Source organism: Manacus vitellinus, unplaced genomic scaffold, assembly GCF_001715985.3.
Source record: "Manacus vitellinus isolate BGI_N305 unplaced genomic scaffold, ASM171598v3 scaffold_47_pilon, whole genome shotgun sequence".
Taxonomy (NCBI): Eukaryota; Metazoa; Chordata; class Aves; order Passeriformes; family Pipridae; genus Manacus; species Manacus vitellinus.
Window position 1 is genome coordinate 6,194,430 of NW_021940585.1, and position 19,367 is coordinate 6,213,796.

The 19,367-nt window shown below is 44.9% G+C and overlaps 1 protein-coding gene across 7 annotated transcripts in view; it reads left to right on the forward strand.

Moving 5' to 3' along the window:
• Positions 1 to 19,367, forward strand: part of BRPF3 (bromodomain and PHD finger containing 3) — a 33,884-nt gene that overhangs the window by 7,928 nt on the left and 6,589 nt on the right. For 2 of the 7 annotated variants that reach the window (XM_008934274.2, XM_018079697.2), the window contains exons 2-11: positions 4,480 to 5,882; positions 6,883 to 7,039; positions 8,502 to 8,633; positions 10,613 to 10,741; positions 11,120 to 11,432; positions 12,536 to 12,802; positions 12,967 to 13,470; positions 15,139 to 15,232; positions 17,266 to 17,363; positions 18,837 to 18,934. In XM_008934274.2, the coding sequence (XP_008932522.2) occupies positions 4,498 to 5,882; positions 6,883 to 7,039; positions 8,502 to 8,633; positions 10,613 to 10,741; positions 11,120 to 11,432; positions 12,536 to 12,802; positions 12,967 to 13,470; positions 15,139 to 15,232; positions 17,266 to 17,363; positions 18,837 to 18,934 (3,177 nt within the window). In that variant the 5' untranslated portion in view covers positions 4,480 to 4,497. Of the gene's footprint in view, positions 1 to 4,064; positions 4,086 to 4,479; positions 5,883 to 6,882; positions 7,040 to 8,501; positions 8,634 to 10,612; positions 10,742 to 11,119; positions 11,433 to 12,535; positions 12,803 to 12,966; positions 13,471 to 15,138; positions 15,233 to 17,265; positions 17,364 to 18,836; positions 18,935 to 19,367 lie in introns of those variants that run through there. The other 5 variants (XM_018079699.1, XM_018079696.1, XR_001921569.2 and 2 more) reach the window with 5 other exon arrangements.

Below are 19,367 nucleotides of genomic sequence, written 5' to 3' on the forward strand. Positions count from 1 at the left end.
ATAGCTCCTGAGAGGAGCTCCCGCCGGCACCTGACAGCTCATGGCACGTCATAGTTCCCTCAGTTGCTGCTGAGGCCAGACACAGCTCATGGCACACACCATCTGTTGGTGAGCCCAGACGTTACCTTAAACTTTATCCGTAGCCTGTCTCGCAACCCTCTCCTCTGGAAGGAGGTCTTCTCTTGCAGTCTGGTGCATCTCCTGTCAGCTTGATTTGGTTACAGAAGTACCAGGGGATCGATAAGGATGTTTCTGTGTGCCAAGGCAGGCAGTTCTCCATTACATCTGTTGAGCACTGACACACTTTGTTGTAGGCATCAGTGTGGGTGTCAGGAGTTATAAACCCTTGACAGGTGCGTGAAGGGAATATGAGCCCGTGGTAAGTGCAGACACAGCAGGAACGTGGAGGGGTGTTGTCAAGGGCAGCAGGAATTTAAACAGCATTTTGGTTGGCAAAAGGTGGAAAGGGGGCTGCAACGGTTCCAGGTTGTTTCTTTCCTCTGGCATCTGTTGCTTTTGTTTGGCAGATGTGTTTCTTAAATAGCTCTATGGGTTTCTGTTCCCCATTGCACAGGAGTAGGTTTTAAATCCCAGCAAACAGCCACAAGTGGCAGAGCTGGGTGGCTGGTGGTGCAGGAGAGCAATGCTGAGGAACGTCTCCAGACCTCGTATTTGACATGTCCCAAAGAAAGGCAGTCTTTGGTGACAACAAATCCCAAACTGTTTAGGACTGTACAAGCTATAGCCACTGCCAGTAGTCATGGTGTGCCAGAATTGAACGAGAGCCACTTTGCTCACATCTGCTGCTGCTCACTAAGGTCCAGGTGGCCTTCTTGCTGCAAGTCACTGAAGTTCTTCATTGTTGAGGGACCCAGTTCTTCACTGGGATCACCAAGCCATGCCTGGAAAGGGCCAGGAAACTCCCCCACTGCCTTGAGTTCCAGCCTTGTGTCCTCTGCACGTTAGCAAAGAAACCTGGTGCTGTAAAGTAAATCCTTGGTTGTTCAGTGTGAGAAGGCTAGAAGGAAGGACTGCAGCATGAAGGAGAGTTGGGAAGGAGACTGAGGCCTTCTGCAATGTGAGATGGTGTCTCTGACTCTTGGAAATGGCCAACACAGTGTTGCATGGGTGTAAATCACAGCAACGTTTCGCCTTTCCTTTAGAGGACTCATTTGTGTCAGATATTCCAGGCTGCATGTATAATAGGGGCCTGTATTGTGGTGGTGTTCGATACATGTTGATCTTTCAGTGGAGCTTTTGACCCCTTTGTAGTAAATTTAAGTGAACTGGCGATGGGCTTGGTTGCCTTTTGCAGCCCCCCCCAGGCATCTCTTGCCTACAGGTGTAAAAGCTGCTGCTCAGGAGAATTGAACCATTCCTGAATGAACTCCTGGGGTGGAGTTAAGTTCATTCCCAGCAGCTTTATTGTATTGTAGCCACCTTGTTTGCTCAGTTGTATTCTCTAGGAACTTCACACCCTGCTCCTGGCGCAATATCCAGCGGAAGTGGGTGATGGGAGGGTTTTGGAAAGCTTTGAGCATACTATGGCAATAGTCAGAGCACGACTGTTTGAACTTTCTGCATTCACATCAGCAACCTTTGTCCATGGTAGGACGTAATCAGCATGAGCTGAAATAGGATTTAATCTCACCAGTGTCAAGTGTCTTTAGCATTTCAGTGTGCATGGGTGCTGTTCGCAGAGGGATTCTTTTTTATGCGTAGCAGGGAGGTGTTCTCAAGTGTGCCAGGGAGATCAAAACATGCCTAGGCTGTCGCTTAGAAATTTCTGTTGTTGTAGACAAGGTCGTAGTGTTCAGCTCAGTGGGTCTGAGTTCATTTCATTGCTGCTTTCAAAGTTTTTTTGGAAGTGGGTAGCTGTGTCTCTCCTGATATCCAGATGCAGGTATTATCCCAGGTAGTCATCTCTTGCTGGCAGCAATTTCCATGCCATTTTAGATGCTTCTTCATAGTGCTAAGTAATTGTGTATTTTACAAATGGGTTGTTTTATGGCAGTTGGTGGAAAGCCCACTTTGAGTAATTTTTCTAGGAATACATTGATTTTTTTGCTAAAGGAGCCCTGTACCCTTGTTTTTCCCATCAACAGATAAAATAGCCCTTCCTTCAGGAACTTGTTTCACTGAAATTTGCTTGTCCCTCAGCAGGTGGCTAATATCTCGTTTTTCCTGAATAAAATATTAATTATGGGTGCAGTCAGCTCATAATAATTACTTCATCCTCTAATATATTTTTGCCCATATATCTTTTTGCCTCCAATGTCTTCTTTGCTTGTACTGGCCTGAATTGGAAGAGAGCTGTTTGCCAGCAGGATTTTCTGTTCGTTTGTTTGTTTTTTTTTTTCATTTGATGATCAAGTTGCCTTTATGCCCTTATTTTAAAATTGTTTTTTCCCACTCATTGAAGCCATTGGAGCTCAGCTAGGACAAGTGCAGTTGCGTGTCTGCGGTCTGTGGATCAAGTGACTGATTAAAGGTTTAAGGCAAACATCCCAAAATTTGTGGTACCTATATTTGCAGGTAGAAATTGTCATCTCATATTTTCCACCTGAAATAAAATTGTGTTTAGAGGTTCCATCATTATGGGTATGCTTACTGAAACTGGCACCTGCAGCTTATTTCTGTGGATTCAAGGAAGAGTTTGAAAACCCATCCCAGAGCCTGTTTGTTTCTTAATACACATGTTGTGTCATGGCTTAATCTCATGGTTCACAGAAACAGTACCGAAAAATGTGTTGCTCCTGGAATTTGTTGCTTCTTTCTGGAATAAGCTTGGACTTCTTGTCGGTCCTACTCCTGTGAGGTGCTGCTTGCTCTGACTCGTGTGATAGAGAGTCTCTGGAGCTATGCCCTTCATAGAGCACAAATAATGCATTGGCTAACCACAAATTGTGGGTTTATAGTGTGTTTTCTTGTCTATGGGTCCCACAGAAAGGGACTGAATGTGTGGGATTGCTTTAAATAAGGGTGAGGTGCAGGTTCAGGCCTCTGCATAGCAACAGATAAGCTCTGGGCTGGCCTATCTTCTCAAGGAGAATTTACATTTGCTTTCCTTTGTCTACTTTTCAACTTCTTTCAGACTCCACTCATTTCTTCCCATAACTCATGTTTCCACTGTTGACCCTCATTTCTTGCTTGTGTTACTCACTTGGCTTTCTTTCTGCTTTCCCTCTTTGCTAGCTCCCTTCTTCGCCCTCAGATCACTGAGCTCTGCCATGTTTGCATCCTCCCCCAGATCATCTCGCCAGCTGCAGGCTTCTCCTCTGCTCCCCTTTGACAGGCACCTCCTTAACGTCAGGAACCGACTCTCAACTAATTATCTGGGTTGCTGATTAGCAGTTTGTGAGGACAGAGATGGCCTGGGGTTTTTGTTAAGGCTCTGAGCAAATACCATTGCATGGTTCCTGGTGTGGTCTGGAAGCTGCCTTGCTACTTTCCTCCTTGTACCCCTGTGGATTCTCCATGCAGAACTGGCTTAAGTGCATGAATGGGAATTATGACTCCAGAGGGGCTAACGCTGAGCCAGAGCTCCTAAGTCCATTTGGATCCATGCTGCTTGTTCCCATGCTCGTTCCCCTTCACTTCCTCCTTGATCCCACCGAAGAGCAGAAGGGACACACATCTGGTATCTGATATATTGCTTGGTTCATCCTCTGGTTTTGTTTGTGACCCATTTGCATGCTGGGAAGGACACAGTCTGTTCAGCATACACTGTCTGGAGAGCGGTGTAAGGAACAGCTACATCTGAGAGAGAAAGAAAAGCAAAGCTGGAGGATGATTTTTCATTATAGAACTTTTTGCGTCTACAGTGTTGGAACAGAAGAATTGATGGTGGCAACCCTTAGGTGTGAAACTTGGAGGAGCTCCCTCCTGGACTGAAGGAGAAGTGCTAGTTTTCTCATCTGGAGCTCAGTGACAAAAAAAAAAAATAATTGGGAACTGCTTTCATAAGACCTGAACAGTGCATTCCTTTTGAACTAGAAAACATCCAGCACATTTTGTGTGCTATTTGGGATATAAAAGTCACAGGCAAAAGAACAGAGAAGAACTCATTGGCTTCTGTGACCTTAGTATGTGAATGGTGCAAGCAGATATGATAAGTAGTATTTGAATTTCAGAGGATCTGAATGTTTTGCTGATCTGAATGCACAGCAGACTGTATACCGTGCTGTAAAATTATTTTGAGCTCTTCTCACTGGTGATATGGTGGTACATACATCTCCTGAGTTGCAAATAGAGAAAGTTGGAGGGTGCTGTGCATTGCTCTGATACACAGTGCAAGAAATGGTTGATATATCAATTACCTGCTTGTATCTAAGCAGGTGTAAAGACTCAGCAAGCCTGAAACTGCTGAAGTCTCTAGTAGAAATTTGCGCTATTGCAATGTTGAGTGAGTTTTTCAGTCTGCACTGTTTCTTGCTTGTATCCTTGTCTTACACTGTCCTCTGTCCTGTTTTGTTACAGGGTCTCTGGACCATAGTGATGAGGAAGCCTCGAAGGAGGTCCCGACAGAACTTGGAGGGGAGGCGTTCTCCCTCGCCCTACAGCCTCAAGTGCTCCCCGACTCGGGAGACTCTGACATATGCTCAGGCCCAGCGGATCGTGGAGGTGGACATCGATGGGCGGCTTCATCGCATCAGCATCTACGATCCCTTAAAACTCATCACAGAGGATGAGTTGACTGCCCAGGACATTACTGAGTGCAACAGCAACAAGGAAAACAGTGAGCAACCCCTTTTGCCTTCCAAATCTAAGAAAACACCTTCTAAAGGCAGGAAGAAGGAGTCCTTCTCCAAACATGCACCAGGGACGTCTTTACACTTACCCCAGCCCAGCTTCCGTGTGCTGGACTCTTTCAGCCAGCCAGATGCCCCTCCTCTTCCTGCTGCCTACTACCGGTATTTGGAAAAGCCTCCTGAAGACCTCGATGTAGAAGTGGAGTATGACATGGATGAGGAGGATCTGGCATGGCTGGAAATGGTCAACGAGAAGAGAAGGGCTGATGGTTATGGAACAGTTTCTGCTGACACTTTTGAGCTGCTGGTGGATCGATTGGAAAAGGAGTCGTACCTTGAGAGCCGGAACAATGGGGCTCAGCAGTCCCTCATCGATGAGGACGCCTTCTGCTGTGTCTGCATGGACGATGAGTGTCACAACAGTAATGTCATTCTGTTCTGTGATATCTGCAATCTGGCCGTGCACCAGGAATGTTACGGTGTGCCCTATATCCCTGAGGGGCAGTGGCTTTGTCGCTGCTGTTTACAGTCCCCTTCTCGCCCTGTGGATTGTGTCCTTTGCCCGAACAAAGGGGGAGCCTTCAAGCAGACTAGTGATGGCCGCTGGGCTCACGTGGTTTGTGCCATCTGGATCCCAGAGGTCTGCTTTGCAAACACTGTTTTCCTGGAGCCCATTGAAGGGATCAATAACATCCCTCCAGCTCGGTGGAAGCTCACATGCTGTATCTGCAAGCAGAAGGGCATGGGAGCTGCTATTCAATGCCACAAGGTGAACTGTTACACTGCTTTCCATGTCACCTGTGCCCAGAGGGCTGGTCTCTTCATGAAGATTGAACCCATGAGGGAGACCAGCATCAACGGCACGACATTCACTGTGCGCAAGACTGCCTTTTGTGAGAGTCATTCCCCGCCTGGGATGGTAAAAAAGGGGTCTCCAGCTGCTAGTGGTGATGGGCAGGAGGACACTGTGAAGGAGAAGGGAGAGGAGGAAGCCAATTCTGCCCCTCCCAAAGGGTCTCTGAAAAAGAACCAAGTGAAATTGAAGCAAAAGATCAAAAAGGAGCCTGGTGATGTGACCAAATGGCGTTCATCTGTGCCCATGGTGACCATCACACAAATTCCCTCTTACAGGTGAGTGTTGCAGGTTTAAGGAAGGAGTTGAACAGCTGGAGCTGAACAGGATCTGTTTTAAGGACTCAGTCCCTGTCATTGTTGAACTTGGAAACACTGAGTCTTCAGTCAGGGCCTAGCAATAAATATTGCTGTGTCCAGAGTGCTCTGCAGCATAATTCCTGACTGGCTTTCTTCTACGTGAGTGTCACTGGCATACTGTGCTTTTCTTGCTTTGCCAAGCAGCCATCCTAGACTGTTGTGTAACACAGATTTCATGGTGGTCCCTAACAGCAAACACCTATCTGGCATGAAGGTGTTTTTAAAATACTTCAGGCATTACAGGTTGGTAGGCAGGTAGGGGTCATCCCACTACTGACCTTTTTTAAGTCTCATTTCATAGTTTCTTAATTGCTCCTTTTATTACAGAGCATGTCAAACCTGTCAGTGTTGCAAGTAGCTTTGAATTTGACTGTTTATTTTTTTGTCCCAGCTCTTCCTTGTGCAGAACTAGGTAGTGCTGAATTTTTGTTTGGTGCCTTAAGAAGTGTGTTGATGTGTTGCTGGTATTTTAACAGATAGGCGTTGGAAAGTGCTGATAAGGCACCATGTATAATCTAAAAATGATAAGCAAGGGTTAAAATAGGTGATATATTATTATTGGACTCCTTTCAAGAGTCCAGCTTAATAACATCAGGCTTAAATGGCCCCTGGAAAGTTCTTAACACGGAAAGTAGTTTTGAAATTAAGGCTTGGAGCTGAATTGGTGATTGCTTACTTTGACAGTGCTGGGGCAAGTGCTTGGTGAGACCCTCCAGCCAGGTTTCTACTAACACAGGGATATATTGTGAAAAGTAGGCACATATGTATTCATGCTGAGGAGATCCTAGATCATACCAGTTTATGTTTATTTCAGAGTGTGCTTGACACAGCACTGCAAAGCTTCATCGGGAAACCTAAGGGTCCGCAGAGTTACAATTGCTTTGCACTTGGCTCTATGACATCTCTTTGCTTCCTGCAGGCTGAACAAAATTTGCAGTGGGCTCTCCCTCCAGAGGAAGAACCAGTTCATGCAGAGGCTCCACAACTACTGGCTGCTGAAGCGGCAGGCGAGGAATGGGGTGCCCCTGATCCGGCGCCTACACTCACATCTCCAATCCCAGCGGAACACAGAGCAGGTACTGGTCCCCAGCTGAACACCCATGGGAGGATGGAGAGCTCGCATTCCAGGGGGAGATGTGCTTGGCACATGGCTGAGGAGGGCATTAAGGGTGAAAGGATCAGAGGCCTGATTTAAGTGTCTTCTGGTCTCCTCTTGGTATGCTCATGCCTGAAGAACTGAGTTAGTATTAGTGGGATATCCATCATGCTACTAAAATTTGTGTTGATGAATCTGCAGGTGGGAGTTTTTCCCCTGAGTTAGGAGACCCAGGATTGCACAAGGGTGTGATGGACCCTTGATGGACTGATATCTTAGATGATTTATAAAATCACATTTCTTGCGAGTGATTAAAGAAAATGGGTGTTAGCTCCAGAGTTTTGGCCAAATTCCAGTTTGGGTCATTCTTCCTTCAGCTTCAATTTCTGCCTGTCCCGTGCACATTCATATGGAAGTTTAGACATAATCATCATCTCTGGACTCCTTTGCTTCCTCCTCTGAGCTGGTGTCTAGAGTCACTTGATCTCGATGCTATTAAGCAGCACTGCATTTGGCATGAGAAGTAGTTGGTGAACCAATGAAGCAGTTGGACTCTATCCTCTAACATAACCTGTCAGTAGGTATTGTATACAATGTGCACATATATTTTTACTATAGTTGGAGGAATTTATAGACTTTTCATTTGCAAGACGACTGCCCTGGGTGATAAATAAAAAAATTATTTCCCACTTATCAGCGTGGAACTTGGAAAAGTGCAGCATTTCCTTGGTGTATTACGTTGGCAATTTACTATATGTAAGTTCTTAAAAACAAATGTCCTATTAATATAAACCATGAAGATCTTGTGAAGCAATTGTCTTCTTGGCAATTGTGTGAAAGTGTATGCACTTTATGTATATCATCCAAGCCATTAAGAAAGCCACAGATTTAGGGGAGGAAGGGTGATTTTGTTGAGAAGCCACTGAACTTGGATAAGTTGTCTGTCTTGGAAGGTGTGAGCTCATCTCCCAGTGTTGGCTGCTCCTTTGTATTTTGGCAAATGTCTTTCCGTGGCTCTACTTCTTATTGGTTACAAGGAGGATAATAATAGCTCCTTCCTCCCCTGCTTTTGGTCACCTTGCCTTTATATTGTAAATGCTTTGGGCTGCTGCTTCAATGCATAGCAGCCAACAGAAAAATTTCCAGCCTCTGTAATAAACTTGGATATAAAAACTGGGAGGGTGTAAATGAGCATGCACTGAAGTGTGTTCCCAGAGTGTAGCTACAGTATAACTTAGGCTAACTTCACAGATAATATAAAATCTAGAAAGACTGATGTTGTGTTTGTTACAGCTAAATGCTGTAGAAAGGAGGGGACATAGTCTAAACAAGAGGTAAGTGAATAGGAGGAAGAGGAGAGCAATTCAGTGGGGATGCCCAGAAAAAGAAGGAAACACAGGAAGCCAGTTGTGTTTATCTCACCCCACTGCTGTATCTTACAGAAGGAGCAGGATGAGAAGACCAGTGCAGTGAAGGCAGAGCTGAAGTACTGGCAAAAACTGCGGCATGACTTGGAGCGGGCTCGACTGCTCATTGAACTGATCCGTAAGAGGGAAAAACTCAAACGGGAGCAGGTGAGTAGTTTCGGCTGTTGAGTTGCTGCACTTAACTTCAGTCCCATGCAAGCACTCTGTGCTGCAGGAGGCAGAGGAGGAACACAACAGTTTTTCCTGAGCCTTTTCCTCTTTTCATAGAGTCTGACTGTTGGGTGCGCAGAACTCTCTCTCCCTGTGTCAGTCACAGAACCAGGGCTGGGCTGCAAAGTACTGGGAAAATGTATTTGCATAACTAATAGTGGATTTGATTTCTGACCTACAGCACCCCTTCTATTTCTGGGCAAGTGTTTTGCAGAATAGAAGTTAGATCTCCTTTCATAATAATTTCAGGAGTTTGGTAACACCTACTCCAGAGAAGGGTCTAAATCGCAATTCAGCTCTTAATCTCTAAAGCTAAAAATTCCTGTCATTTGTCCTCTATGTACCTTTTTTGGATGAAAAAGTTTTATGATGGAGACAATTTACTAAATTTTCCAGTTTACTCTTTGAGCTGTGTGCAGATCTCCAAAGTTGCACCAGTCAAGGTTGCTTCCCATGCTTGCCAGCTTTTCCTGTTGAGGGTCTTTGCTTGCCTTTGGTTGCTGCACCCACGACAATGCTCTCTGGCAGGAGTATCTTCAAGGACAGCTTCATGAAAGGCTCGCCTTGCATGCAGTGAGCCCTTACACGTGTCCTCAGGCCTTGCCTGGGTGCTTTCAGGCTGTCTGCAGGGAGCCAGGCAGAGGGAAAGCAGCATCCTCTGTGATCACAGCTCCTCTGCGAGCAATTTTTTTGTGGCCAGAAGTTACCCATAGCTTTTCTGGAGTCCTTTTGATGCCAGCACTGGTTCATTTGCTGCATTGTCCTTGATTTACATCAGTAGGTCAGCCCTGCTTGCTGTATGGATGTATTTTAGGTAGGAGGATGAAAAAAAAAATCATTCTTGGGCTTTGTTCACCTTTGATATCTTGACGTATCCCTGTCACAGCTGGCTAGATCTATAAAAACTTGTGGAAACTATGTTGTGCTTTATAAAACAATAAAATATCACAGAAAAGTGTGTCTAGTTGGAACTCTATCCCATCCCACCTTTTAGGTGAGTGGAGAAGGATACTCCAGAATCATGCATCTTTGTTTGACTTCTTTCCTGTTCTGGGGGAAAAGTGTGGTCTTTATATCTTGTCTTCATTCATTCTCTCACTGATGCTGTCTTGTTGCTTAGCACATCAGTTTGCTTTGTGTAAACAGACTTGCTTACCTTTGCTGTTGGAGTGGTTGATTTAATGACGTATGAGCGATTATAAGATCAAAGAAATTAAAATGTTAAAAGACAAATAAATACTTTTATCCTGTTCCAGTCTTCTTTGAATAGATTTTCAGTACTACAACTTGTTTGCTTGAAATCAAACAGTATTGAAGACTTCATAAGGGATATAAGAAACTGTATTAGGAATTTGCAGATATCAGACCACTGTTGTTGTTTGGCTTCTACCTTGAAGTCTGAGAGCTTATATCTTAAACTTTGTTTATGCTCTATAGTCTAATTATGGACGTTGTTGTTCATGTAAACGCCTGCATACTTTCAACTTTTGTATAATGTTGATAATTGGCATAATAATAATATCATGAGGCAGGGAGTTCTACAGGATAATTTACCAAGTGTGAAAAGCCTCTGCCTGTTTTCATTTTTAGTTGTAGTATCTTTTAATTTTCTGGGGGTTCCTCCTGTTTTGACTTGATGAGATTGAATAAATAGGAGTTCCTCATATATAAAAGGATTGGACTGTGCAGTTAGACTCTGTAAAGTGCTGTCTGCTGATGTACATCCTGCACATGGAGAGCACAATGTGTTTACCAGAAGTTCTACAGCAATGAGTCTACCAGGCTAGTGGTATGCCGACCTGAGGTTTCCACCACTGAGTAGAGCCGGGGTGATGATTCAGAAGAAACTGGAGGGAGACACCACTCACATATCCTGTCCTCCATAACTGTGCTCATCACTGTTTTCTCATTCCCAGGTCAAGGTTCAGCAGGCTGCTATGGAGCTACAGCTGACCCCTTTCAATGTCCTTCTGCGCACAACACTGGATCTACTGCAGGAGAAGGATGCTGCCCAGATCTTCACAGAGCCTGTTAACCTGAATGAGGCAAGTCTCTTTCCTAGAGGTGTCTAGTGGGTTGTAGATAAGCTATTGCTGGGCAGAGGCTCATGTGCTGTCATAACCCTAGAAGCATAAACTACCTTGTCCCAAGCTCCTGGTGGACTAAAGAATATCTGAAAAAGGACTCATGATGTGAGTATCCTTCCGGGCCAAAAAAGGGCATTTTTTTCTAGAAGCTTTAGCACATCTTGTACAAGTAATGTTTTGCAGAGCCAGGGTGTGTCTGCCTTGACTGGGTGACACAGAAATGAATTTCTGGTGCTGCCCCTTGCCAGTGGAAAGGGCATTAAGAGTGCTTATGATGGATGCACTCTAGTTGGCTAGTAAATGGTTTTTGTAATTGTACAGGTTTTATATGTTTAGGTTCCAGATTACCTGGAATTCATTTCCAACCCAATGGATTTTTCCACCATGAGGCGGAAGCTGGAGTCCCACCTGTACCGAACATTGGATGAGTTTGAGGAAGACTTTAACCTTATAGTTACCAACTGCATGAGGTATAATGCTAAAGACACGATTTTCCACCGAGCAGCTGTCCGGCTCAGAGACTTCGGAGGAGCGATATTGCGTCACGCACGGCGGCAGGCTGAAAGCATTGGCTTTGACATTGGTGTGGGGATTCACCTGCCTGAGTCACCCAAAACTGAGGACTTTTACTGCTTTTCTTGGGAGGATGGTGAGTACTTATTAACATTTTTTTCTCAGGCAGATCATAATTTTTGTTCTGAGCATGTCTTTCAGCCTGCATGTAAATCACACCCATCATTCTACATACAAGACTTTTCCTATCCATCTGTTTACCTAGGCATATATCTAACTCCTTTAGAGCCTGAGAGCAGGATTTCAGGTGAGCTGGGCACTCTGAGCTAGGTGCAGCTTAGCTCCAGCTCTCTTAGGGCATGTCTGTCTCAGAAGAGCCTTGTAAACTGCTCATGCTCTTTGATTTGTGTTGTGCCTGTAGTACAAACTTGCTATTTTACAAAGCAGTGCAAAGGTGGATCTAGGATTTTTTGCTCTAGGGAAAGCTCATGCATTTCTTTGTATTGTAAATTGGCAAAGTGTAGAGCCACTGGATTAGATGGAGCACTGAGGTCTGGGAGGGGGTGATGGAGCAGTCAAAGTAGCGGAACCCAATCAATCCTCCTACCTGAGACTTCCCATTCCCAACATGGTTGCATCCATTCCTACAGCCCTCTTGAGATGCAGCTCCAAAGCACTGGTTGAATAACTTGGCTAAACTTAGTACAGAATACTTAGGCCAATATGAAGCACTCAGAGCTTGCAGTCCGCCATCTGCTTCCTAAATGTTGAAACTCTCATGGGTACAGATGGAGAGTCATTATAAAATTTGTGTTGGTGTATGATAGTATGTCTTTCAGCTGTCTGTCCTGCTCCTTTAGAGGCCAGCCCTTCAACAGAACCAGAGGAGTGGCAAACGTTATGTTTTGACCAGTTCTGTTTGTGGTCTGATTTTGTCATTTTATCTGACAATGAAGTAGGTTTCTGACAAGGACCTAGACTGTGAACTGTTCTGTGTGGGGTGCAAACACATCCTTTCACTGCGGCCCCTGGGACAGTAAGGGGAACTAAAGGGCAGTGCAAGTTAAATCAGCTGCTTTTTGCCCAAAGGAAGGAAGTCAGAGTTCCAAGGTTAATGATTGCTAAATCCCCAGACTAAAGCGAATAGCATCAAAGGGAGTGAGGCGTGGCAGTGGTCCCAGATGCTTCTTCAAGGAGCCTTACTCCTTCCCTTCACTGTTACAATCTTTTTTGATGCAGTGGATAACATCCTCCTCCCGGAGAACCGAGCTCACCTGTCCTTGGAGGCCCAGCTGAAGGAGCTGCTGGAAAAACTAGACATAGTGAGCACCATGCGGTCCAGTGGTGCACGGACACGACGCATCCGGCTCCTGAGACGGGAGATCAACTCCATTCGGCAGAAACTGGCCCAGCAGCAGAACAAGACCATGGCCAAGGGGGAGACTGTGCTGCGGGACCAGAGGCTGGAGAAAACATCAAGGGATGAGGATGAGGAAAGGGAGAAAGGTGAGAGGTTGCAGCAGGATTTTAATTCCAGCTCCCAAGTGCATGTCAGCAGTCAAGACCTGCTGTTTCTCCTGTCTGTGGCCCTGGGAAAGATGAGAATTGCTGTCGGTAGTTTTGGGAGTAAGTCTTTGTAAAATGTTCAGGCAGGTTCTTTACTCCTTTAGCAGATGATGCCAAGCCCCCGCACCCTCCAACCCTGGAGCCCACAGGACCTGTACCCTCCCTCTCGGAGCTAGACTCTCTGCAGGACCCTCCAACACTCAAACCCATCAGTGAAAGTAAGTCCTTGAATCAGCTGCAGAAGAGGGTGGTGTTGGACAGGGAGCTCTTTAACAAGAAGGCTCTGCAGCGGGAGAGCCAAGCCTTCCAGCGCCTGCTCACCAACAACAGCCTGAATGGACTGGCCTTGTTGCCTGCAGACACCCCTGCCAGCCCCTCCTTCAGCAGCGTGGGCCGACGAACATCTGTCCTTTTTAAAAAAGCTAAGAACGGGGTGAAGCTGCAGAGAGGTCTGGACTGCTCCCTGGAAAACAGGGAGGACCGCAGGCAGAGCGGGCAGCTTTCACCCTCCTGCCCTGATGGGGAGCGACAAGCTCGGAAGCGGCCACAGAGCAGAACCTGCAATGAGAGCAATCGAGAAAAGTCACCCAGGCAGGCAGGACAGAGAGGTAAGGAAAGACTGGACGTGGCACTCAGTGCCGTAGTCTAGTTGACATGGTGATGTTAGGTTATGGGTTGGACTTGATGATCTCAGAGGTCTTTTCCAACCTGATTGGAAATCCCAGTTCTTTGGGATTTCTTTTCCCCCTGAACCCTTGGAAACTGTGAGATGGGACCGAGGACATAGAAATCCTAGGGCTGAGTAAAAACTTTTGCATCCAAACTACACACCTGGAACTGACTTTATGCTTAGAAGAAAACATAGGCTTCATGACCAGATGTGCCTGGTGAAAGCTGCATCTCTTCCACATGTTTCTAAAACAGGGCAGACAAGACATGTCCATAATGAGTTACACTTCTCTTCTCTACTGACCGTACATGTTGTTTTTGGTATCTTAGTTCAGCTCTAGTCACCTCCATTTTAGACATTTAAAGGTACCAAGATGAAACCCAGGGAAGTCACAAATGATTCTTCTCTTTGCTAGTCTACATGGCTGCTGTAAGAGAGAGTTTTCCATTTTGTGTAGGGCAAGCCAATGTGCCCAGCTGCTTGCAAAGCTGTTGAGAGGCCTGTCTGGAGACTCTGGGCTGAGATTGGCGTTCCTGCCCTTATAGAAGGGTTTGTGTTGGCTTGATCACTCTTAGGAGTGAGAGTTTCCTGCTGCAGAAATGATGCATTTGGTTGGAAGTGTGCACCGTCTGTAGTAACACAGCACCCATGTAAGATGAGATGTTAAACATTGCTTTTAAATCAGCTGTACTCTCAGTTCTGGAGTTTAAATAAAATTGGTGGGAATACCAAGAAGATTCCTTTTCAAATTAGATCTGCAAATAAGAATAAGCACCTGAGGTGAAATTTGGAAAGACACAAGAGGAAAAAGACATCTGAGTGACAGCACTGTAATTTCTTTTGATTCTGTGTGAACAGCTGTTGTGGGACAGTTCCCACCTGTAAGGTTTGACTTGGCCTACACTTCAAATATTATCTCATAACTATAAGGCTATCATAAGGTTGCTAGCATACTGAGAGTGGGAGGAAAGCAGTTGAATGTGGAGATAGACTTACCAGGACAGGTTAAAGGGATCACAAATGACTTCTCCAGAGTTGAGGGACTCGCCATCATCATCTGTTGGTAATTAAATGAGAAAGTTGTCATCTGCATTGGATACAGGTCAGAATGAGAGGCCGAAAATAAAAAAAGGGCAAGTAAAGGCAGGGTGCTGGAAAATCACGTCACACAGTGACATTTCTCCTCAGCTGAAGTAGCACTACTGGCTTTTTTTCAAGTTGCAGCACTGCTTTTTTGATATGGCCCCATCTCCTCCCATGATTTCAGACACAACGGATTTCTCCTAACGGGAGGGAGTGTCTGGTGTGATGAATCTGTCTTACTGCAGAAGCAGGTCATTGTGAATAGGATTTTCATAACAAGGTGTTTCCCAGAAATGTGTGCCTTGTGGCAATTCTGTATTTACACCTAGAAAAAACAATAGTGATCTTGCCATGAGTTTGCCTTTTGTATGGCTGTTGGACTTTTGGTGAGCCCATGGGAACTTGGGGGTGGTGGATGCCTGGATGGGGGAAAACCATTGTCATCTGGCTTCTTGTGCGTGCTCTGGGCTCGGGAATGCTCTCAGGAGTCAGTCCCTGTCATTCCCATTTGTCTCCTTGGCAGGAGTGACTAATGGCTTTGCAAAGCATGCAGAAGGTGGCTCTGACTTCGAGTGCAGCTCTGCCCTGGGCAGTGGACTGGTGTTTGAATCCTGCAGGTAAGTGCCCCATGCAAAACTGTGCCCTGGAGCACCTTCTGCGTCTGGATTTATCTCTCTGGTTTTGTTCTTTGATTTCTTCATTTTAAACCTAGCCCGAACTATTACTTCTGTGCCTACTGTAAAAGACAAAAAGCTGCTGTATTTCTGTCCTGTTCTTTTAAGTTATTGGTCCCAAAAGCAGGGCTTGATTTTTCAAGCAAGTGGGTATCTGTTATACTTGTCTCTCTCAATGCATACACATCTTCTCTGCTGATGAATGCCTTGCAGTCCTTGAGAGCCAAAACTGGAAAAAACTTGAATTCAGATTTTCAGTTCAGCACTGCACGTAAAGCTGAACTTCTGCCACCTACTGAATTGCTGCTTTCTTCCTCTCAGAAGTTTAAAAGTAGAACTAAGTGCTTCAAACATGACTTAGAACAGACTTAGAGCAAACACCTGACATCTTTTGGTCAATTTCAGTAGGTACGTATGAGTGCCATGTCAATTTTCTGGTCTTATTTACCTGTCCAGCCCTCCTAGCACTGATTTAAGTTATTTCACAGCCCTTTCACTGCACAGTAAAACCTCTGTTATGCCAGAATCACGTTTGTGTGTGCTCTGAGTGGCAGGCTGAGCACATTTGATGGGTAAGATCATCCAGGACAGACAGAAGCAAGATGTTTTTAGTTGATATTTGTGGTTATGTTTGCAGTGCCTTGAACATGACCCATCATTAGAGAAATACGTTTGGACATTTTGTGCTTCCTCACAATGCATGTACTCAGTTAGTTGTGTAAGATTTCAAGCTTGCAGTGTTAGTTGGGCACTTAAAATTATATGCCTGCGCACACCCGTTCTCAGGGCTAAACAACAGCTCAAAACTGTTAGCTGTGTAAAAAATTGTTCTGCGGCAGGGTTGAATCACAGGAGCATTTTTCAAATGAAAACTCTGCTCTGCTGGGCAGAGGGATCCTAAATGTTAGCTACCCAAAGAGGCGTATAATTTTGCACTTGTAGCTAAGGTTTGATTAGTGTTACCATTGTAAATCTGTTTGCAAAGTCTATCATGCCCATGACAAAGGGCAAGGCCCTGGGTTTGGAGGAGCAATTTTGATGCAAGGGCTTTTCTCTGTCGCAGAGTGATCCTACCTCCACAGTCAGGTGCTGGGCAACCAAAGGGCAGCATGTGGCACCCCAGTAAATTATCTCTCTTTGCACATGCTGAGCCCCTTGTAGGCATAGAACCTTCAGCTCTTCTTTGAGATGAAACACACACCCAGCACTTCATCTCTTCCCCTGTTTTCTGGGCTGTGTGTCCAGATCTTCATCTCAGTCATTGCTGCTTCTGCAAGCAATTCACATAGTAAAAATTACATTAGAGCTATGTGAAACCCCAAAACAAGGAATTAAAACCAAGCTGATGTCTCATGGATAACTTGTACAGTTATTCTATTTAGGAACAGTTCTGTTGACTGCTTTTTCTCCAGTCTTTCTTTTTGAGCACCAAAGTCACTCAGAATAGGTTGCTTATTAGGAGACTGTAAAAGAAAAAGATAATTACAATATATGAAAAAATATGATTGCTTGAGGTGGAGATAGTCTGTTTTCTGAAATGTTTGTAGTATTGTAGAATGAGGTGAAAGGGCATTCGGGATATGGGCTGAAGGAGTCCAGTTGCATATTGGAGTTGTTTTGGAGGGCTGCTGTGTCATAAGTCTATACACAACTGGTATAGCTCATGAAAACTCCAAAAGCATCACTACATCAGCTCTCAAGTGTGACATCTTTGCTGGGTTTCTTTCTCATGTTTACAGCTTGGTTTCTATTAGGCCCTTTCTTAGTTCATGGGAAAGCTGGGATGATGTCCACTGTGCTTTCACCAGAAGAGATCACATTTTGCTCAAGTATTCAGTTTTCTTTTCATGTCAGTGAGGCACCAGTGCAGTAATTTTTCAGTAGTTTAGACAGAGCTGGGGAATCTTTCCTTGTCCTTGTTTTCAAGGATAATCTGTTTTCTTCTAATGCCCTTCTTTTCCATGTCTTTCTAACAGTGGTTTGATGCCTCCTAAGCGCAGTCGAGGAAAGCCGGCTCTTTCTCGGATGCCCTTCGTGGAAGGTGTGAATGGAGATCCTGATTTCAGTGGCTCAGGTGAGAATTGCTGCACAGCACACACTGCTCTGGTCCCACCGCACTGTAGGGCTGACATCCATCTAAACCAAAGGGAACACATCCCAAAGCACACCAGGAACCAGTCCTGGACAAACTGTCCAGGTTTTATGATCAGGCTGCTGACCTGCCTGGGCATTATTACCTGCTTTGTTACAAATTTAGGTTATTGCATAAAAGATTTTTCCTGCTTTCACCTTTGCTGATTGCTTATGCCCGGTCTTCTCCTTGGAAGGATACTTTCTGTTGGGCTGGTGTGTGTAATGTGCCTGGCACTTTCTCCTGTTTTGGGACTAGTTCTCTTTAATGATGCTGCAATACGAAGAGTTAATTGTAAGAGGGGTCTCTCTGGAGATGACTTCATAGCTGTTCCCTCTTGTATTGCTTGCAAGGTCCTCATAACAAAGTTGTCTTTGTCAAACTGTGCTATATGTCTATAAAATTGTCACACTCCTCACTTGTCACTACCCAAGGCACTACACCATTCTTTCATTGCTCACACAACCAGATTCTTGGCTTTCTTATGGTATGTCAACAATAGAGTTATTGCAGGTCTGTGCTGAAATCAGAATTCAGCTTTGATGGCCTGGAATGCCCATGCCCTTCTGTGCAGCTCCTGAGTGCAGGCTCTTGTCATGGCTCTTTGAGAACCATTATTATCCTGGAATTTGTGTGTTCAGCAATCTTCTTTGGAGATAAACTTGCAGAGTGGGGCTGGTAACATGAGAATTAGGCTCAGTGGGGCAATTCTGTGTCTTAGAATATAATTTCATTAATGGAAGAATATGTCTGGAATGCAATAGTGGAGAAGCACATCAAATCCGTCTTGACAGGGTGCTCAGTTGGGTTGTACTCAGCATTTTCTAAATTCAATTTTCAATGCCAGTTGTTTGATCATTTTCCCGACAGCAAGCACTACTTGCTATAAAATTTGCATTAATGAAGATTACTCCGTTTCCAGGACCATGAGCTGGTAGATTTCATGTGTATGACCAAATCCATCTCTTGTATAGCATTTGATTTCAGTGACTCGATTGGATTAATATTTCCATATTGAAGAGTTCATGTGAAGCTACATGCATGCATAGACTTGGACCCATGATTTAAGAGGCTGTGGCTTTATCTTAATGCTGAACATGACCGTATTGACAGAGCATAAAGAAGGCTGGAGCTCAGTGCACACTAAATTTTATCATAAACTTCCTGCAGATGAGATGCGTGTCATATCACATCTCGTTTGGCCACCCAATGCATATGGGTACAAACAGTAAGTGGCTTTCCATTTTGTTTTGTCAGAGGTTTTAAGTACAACAGTATTTCAACTATTTTAGCTGATTGCTCCTGAGACAATGCGGGCCATCATGCCTGGGTTAGATGACAGTGTGGTTTCTTGTGTTACCATAACCGTTTTGCCAGTAATAGCCCTTCTAAGCCGTGTGTCCTCCTGTCCCTTAGGCAGAACTCTCTTGATGTCCTTTGAGAGTCAGGCTGAGCTGGAGCCCTTGGAGCTTGTGTGGGCCAAGTGCCGTGGCTATCCTTCCTACCCTGCCTTGGTAAGTACCCTGCTGCTCTCTCACAACCTGTACTTGCAGTGCAGGTAGCCCAGAACACAGTGCTAGTGTGCAGTGTAACCAGACAGAAAAGGAAAACTTCCCAAAATAATGCAATATGTGGTTTTTTTTCTTTCCCCTTTGTGCAGTTAATTTTCCCTGTGCTCATTGTTTCAGAGCATTGCAGAGAATTTATAAAACATTGGCCTCTCATTGTCGGGGATAGGAAGTCCCCTCCTCTTCCCTTCCCTCCCCTCCCCTCACCTGAAAGTAATTAGTACTTTTGGGATGAGAAGATGTAAATTTTATAAATGCAGGCACCATGGTCCACCTGGTGTCTTAAGTGCCTGCACATTTTCCTGTGTAGTGAGTACAACTCCACATGTAGGTGCCCTATCATATGTATCCTCTTTCAATAACCATATGTTTGATTTAA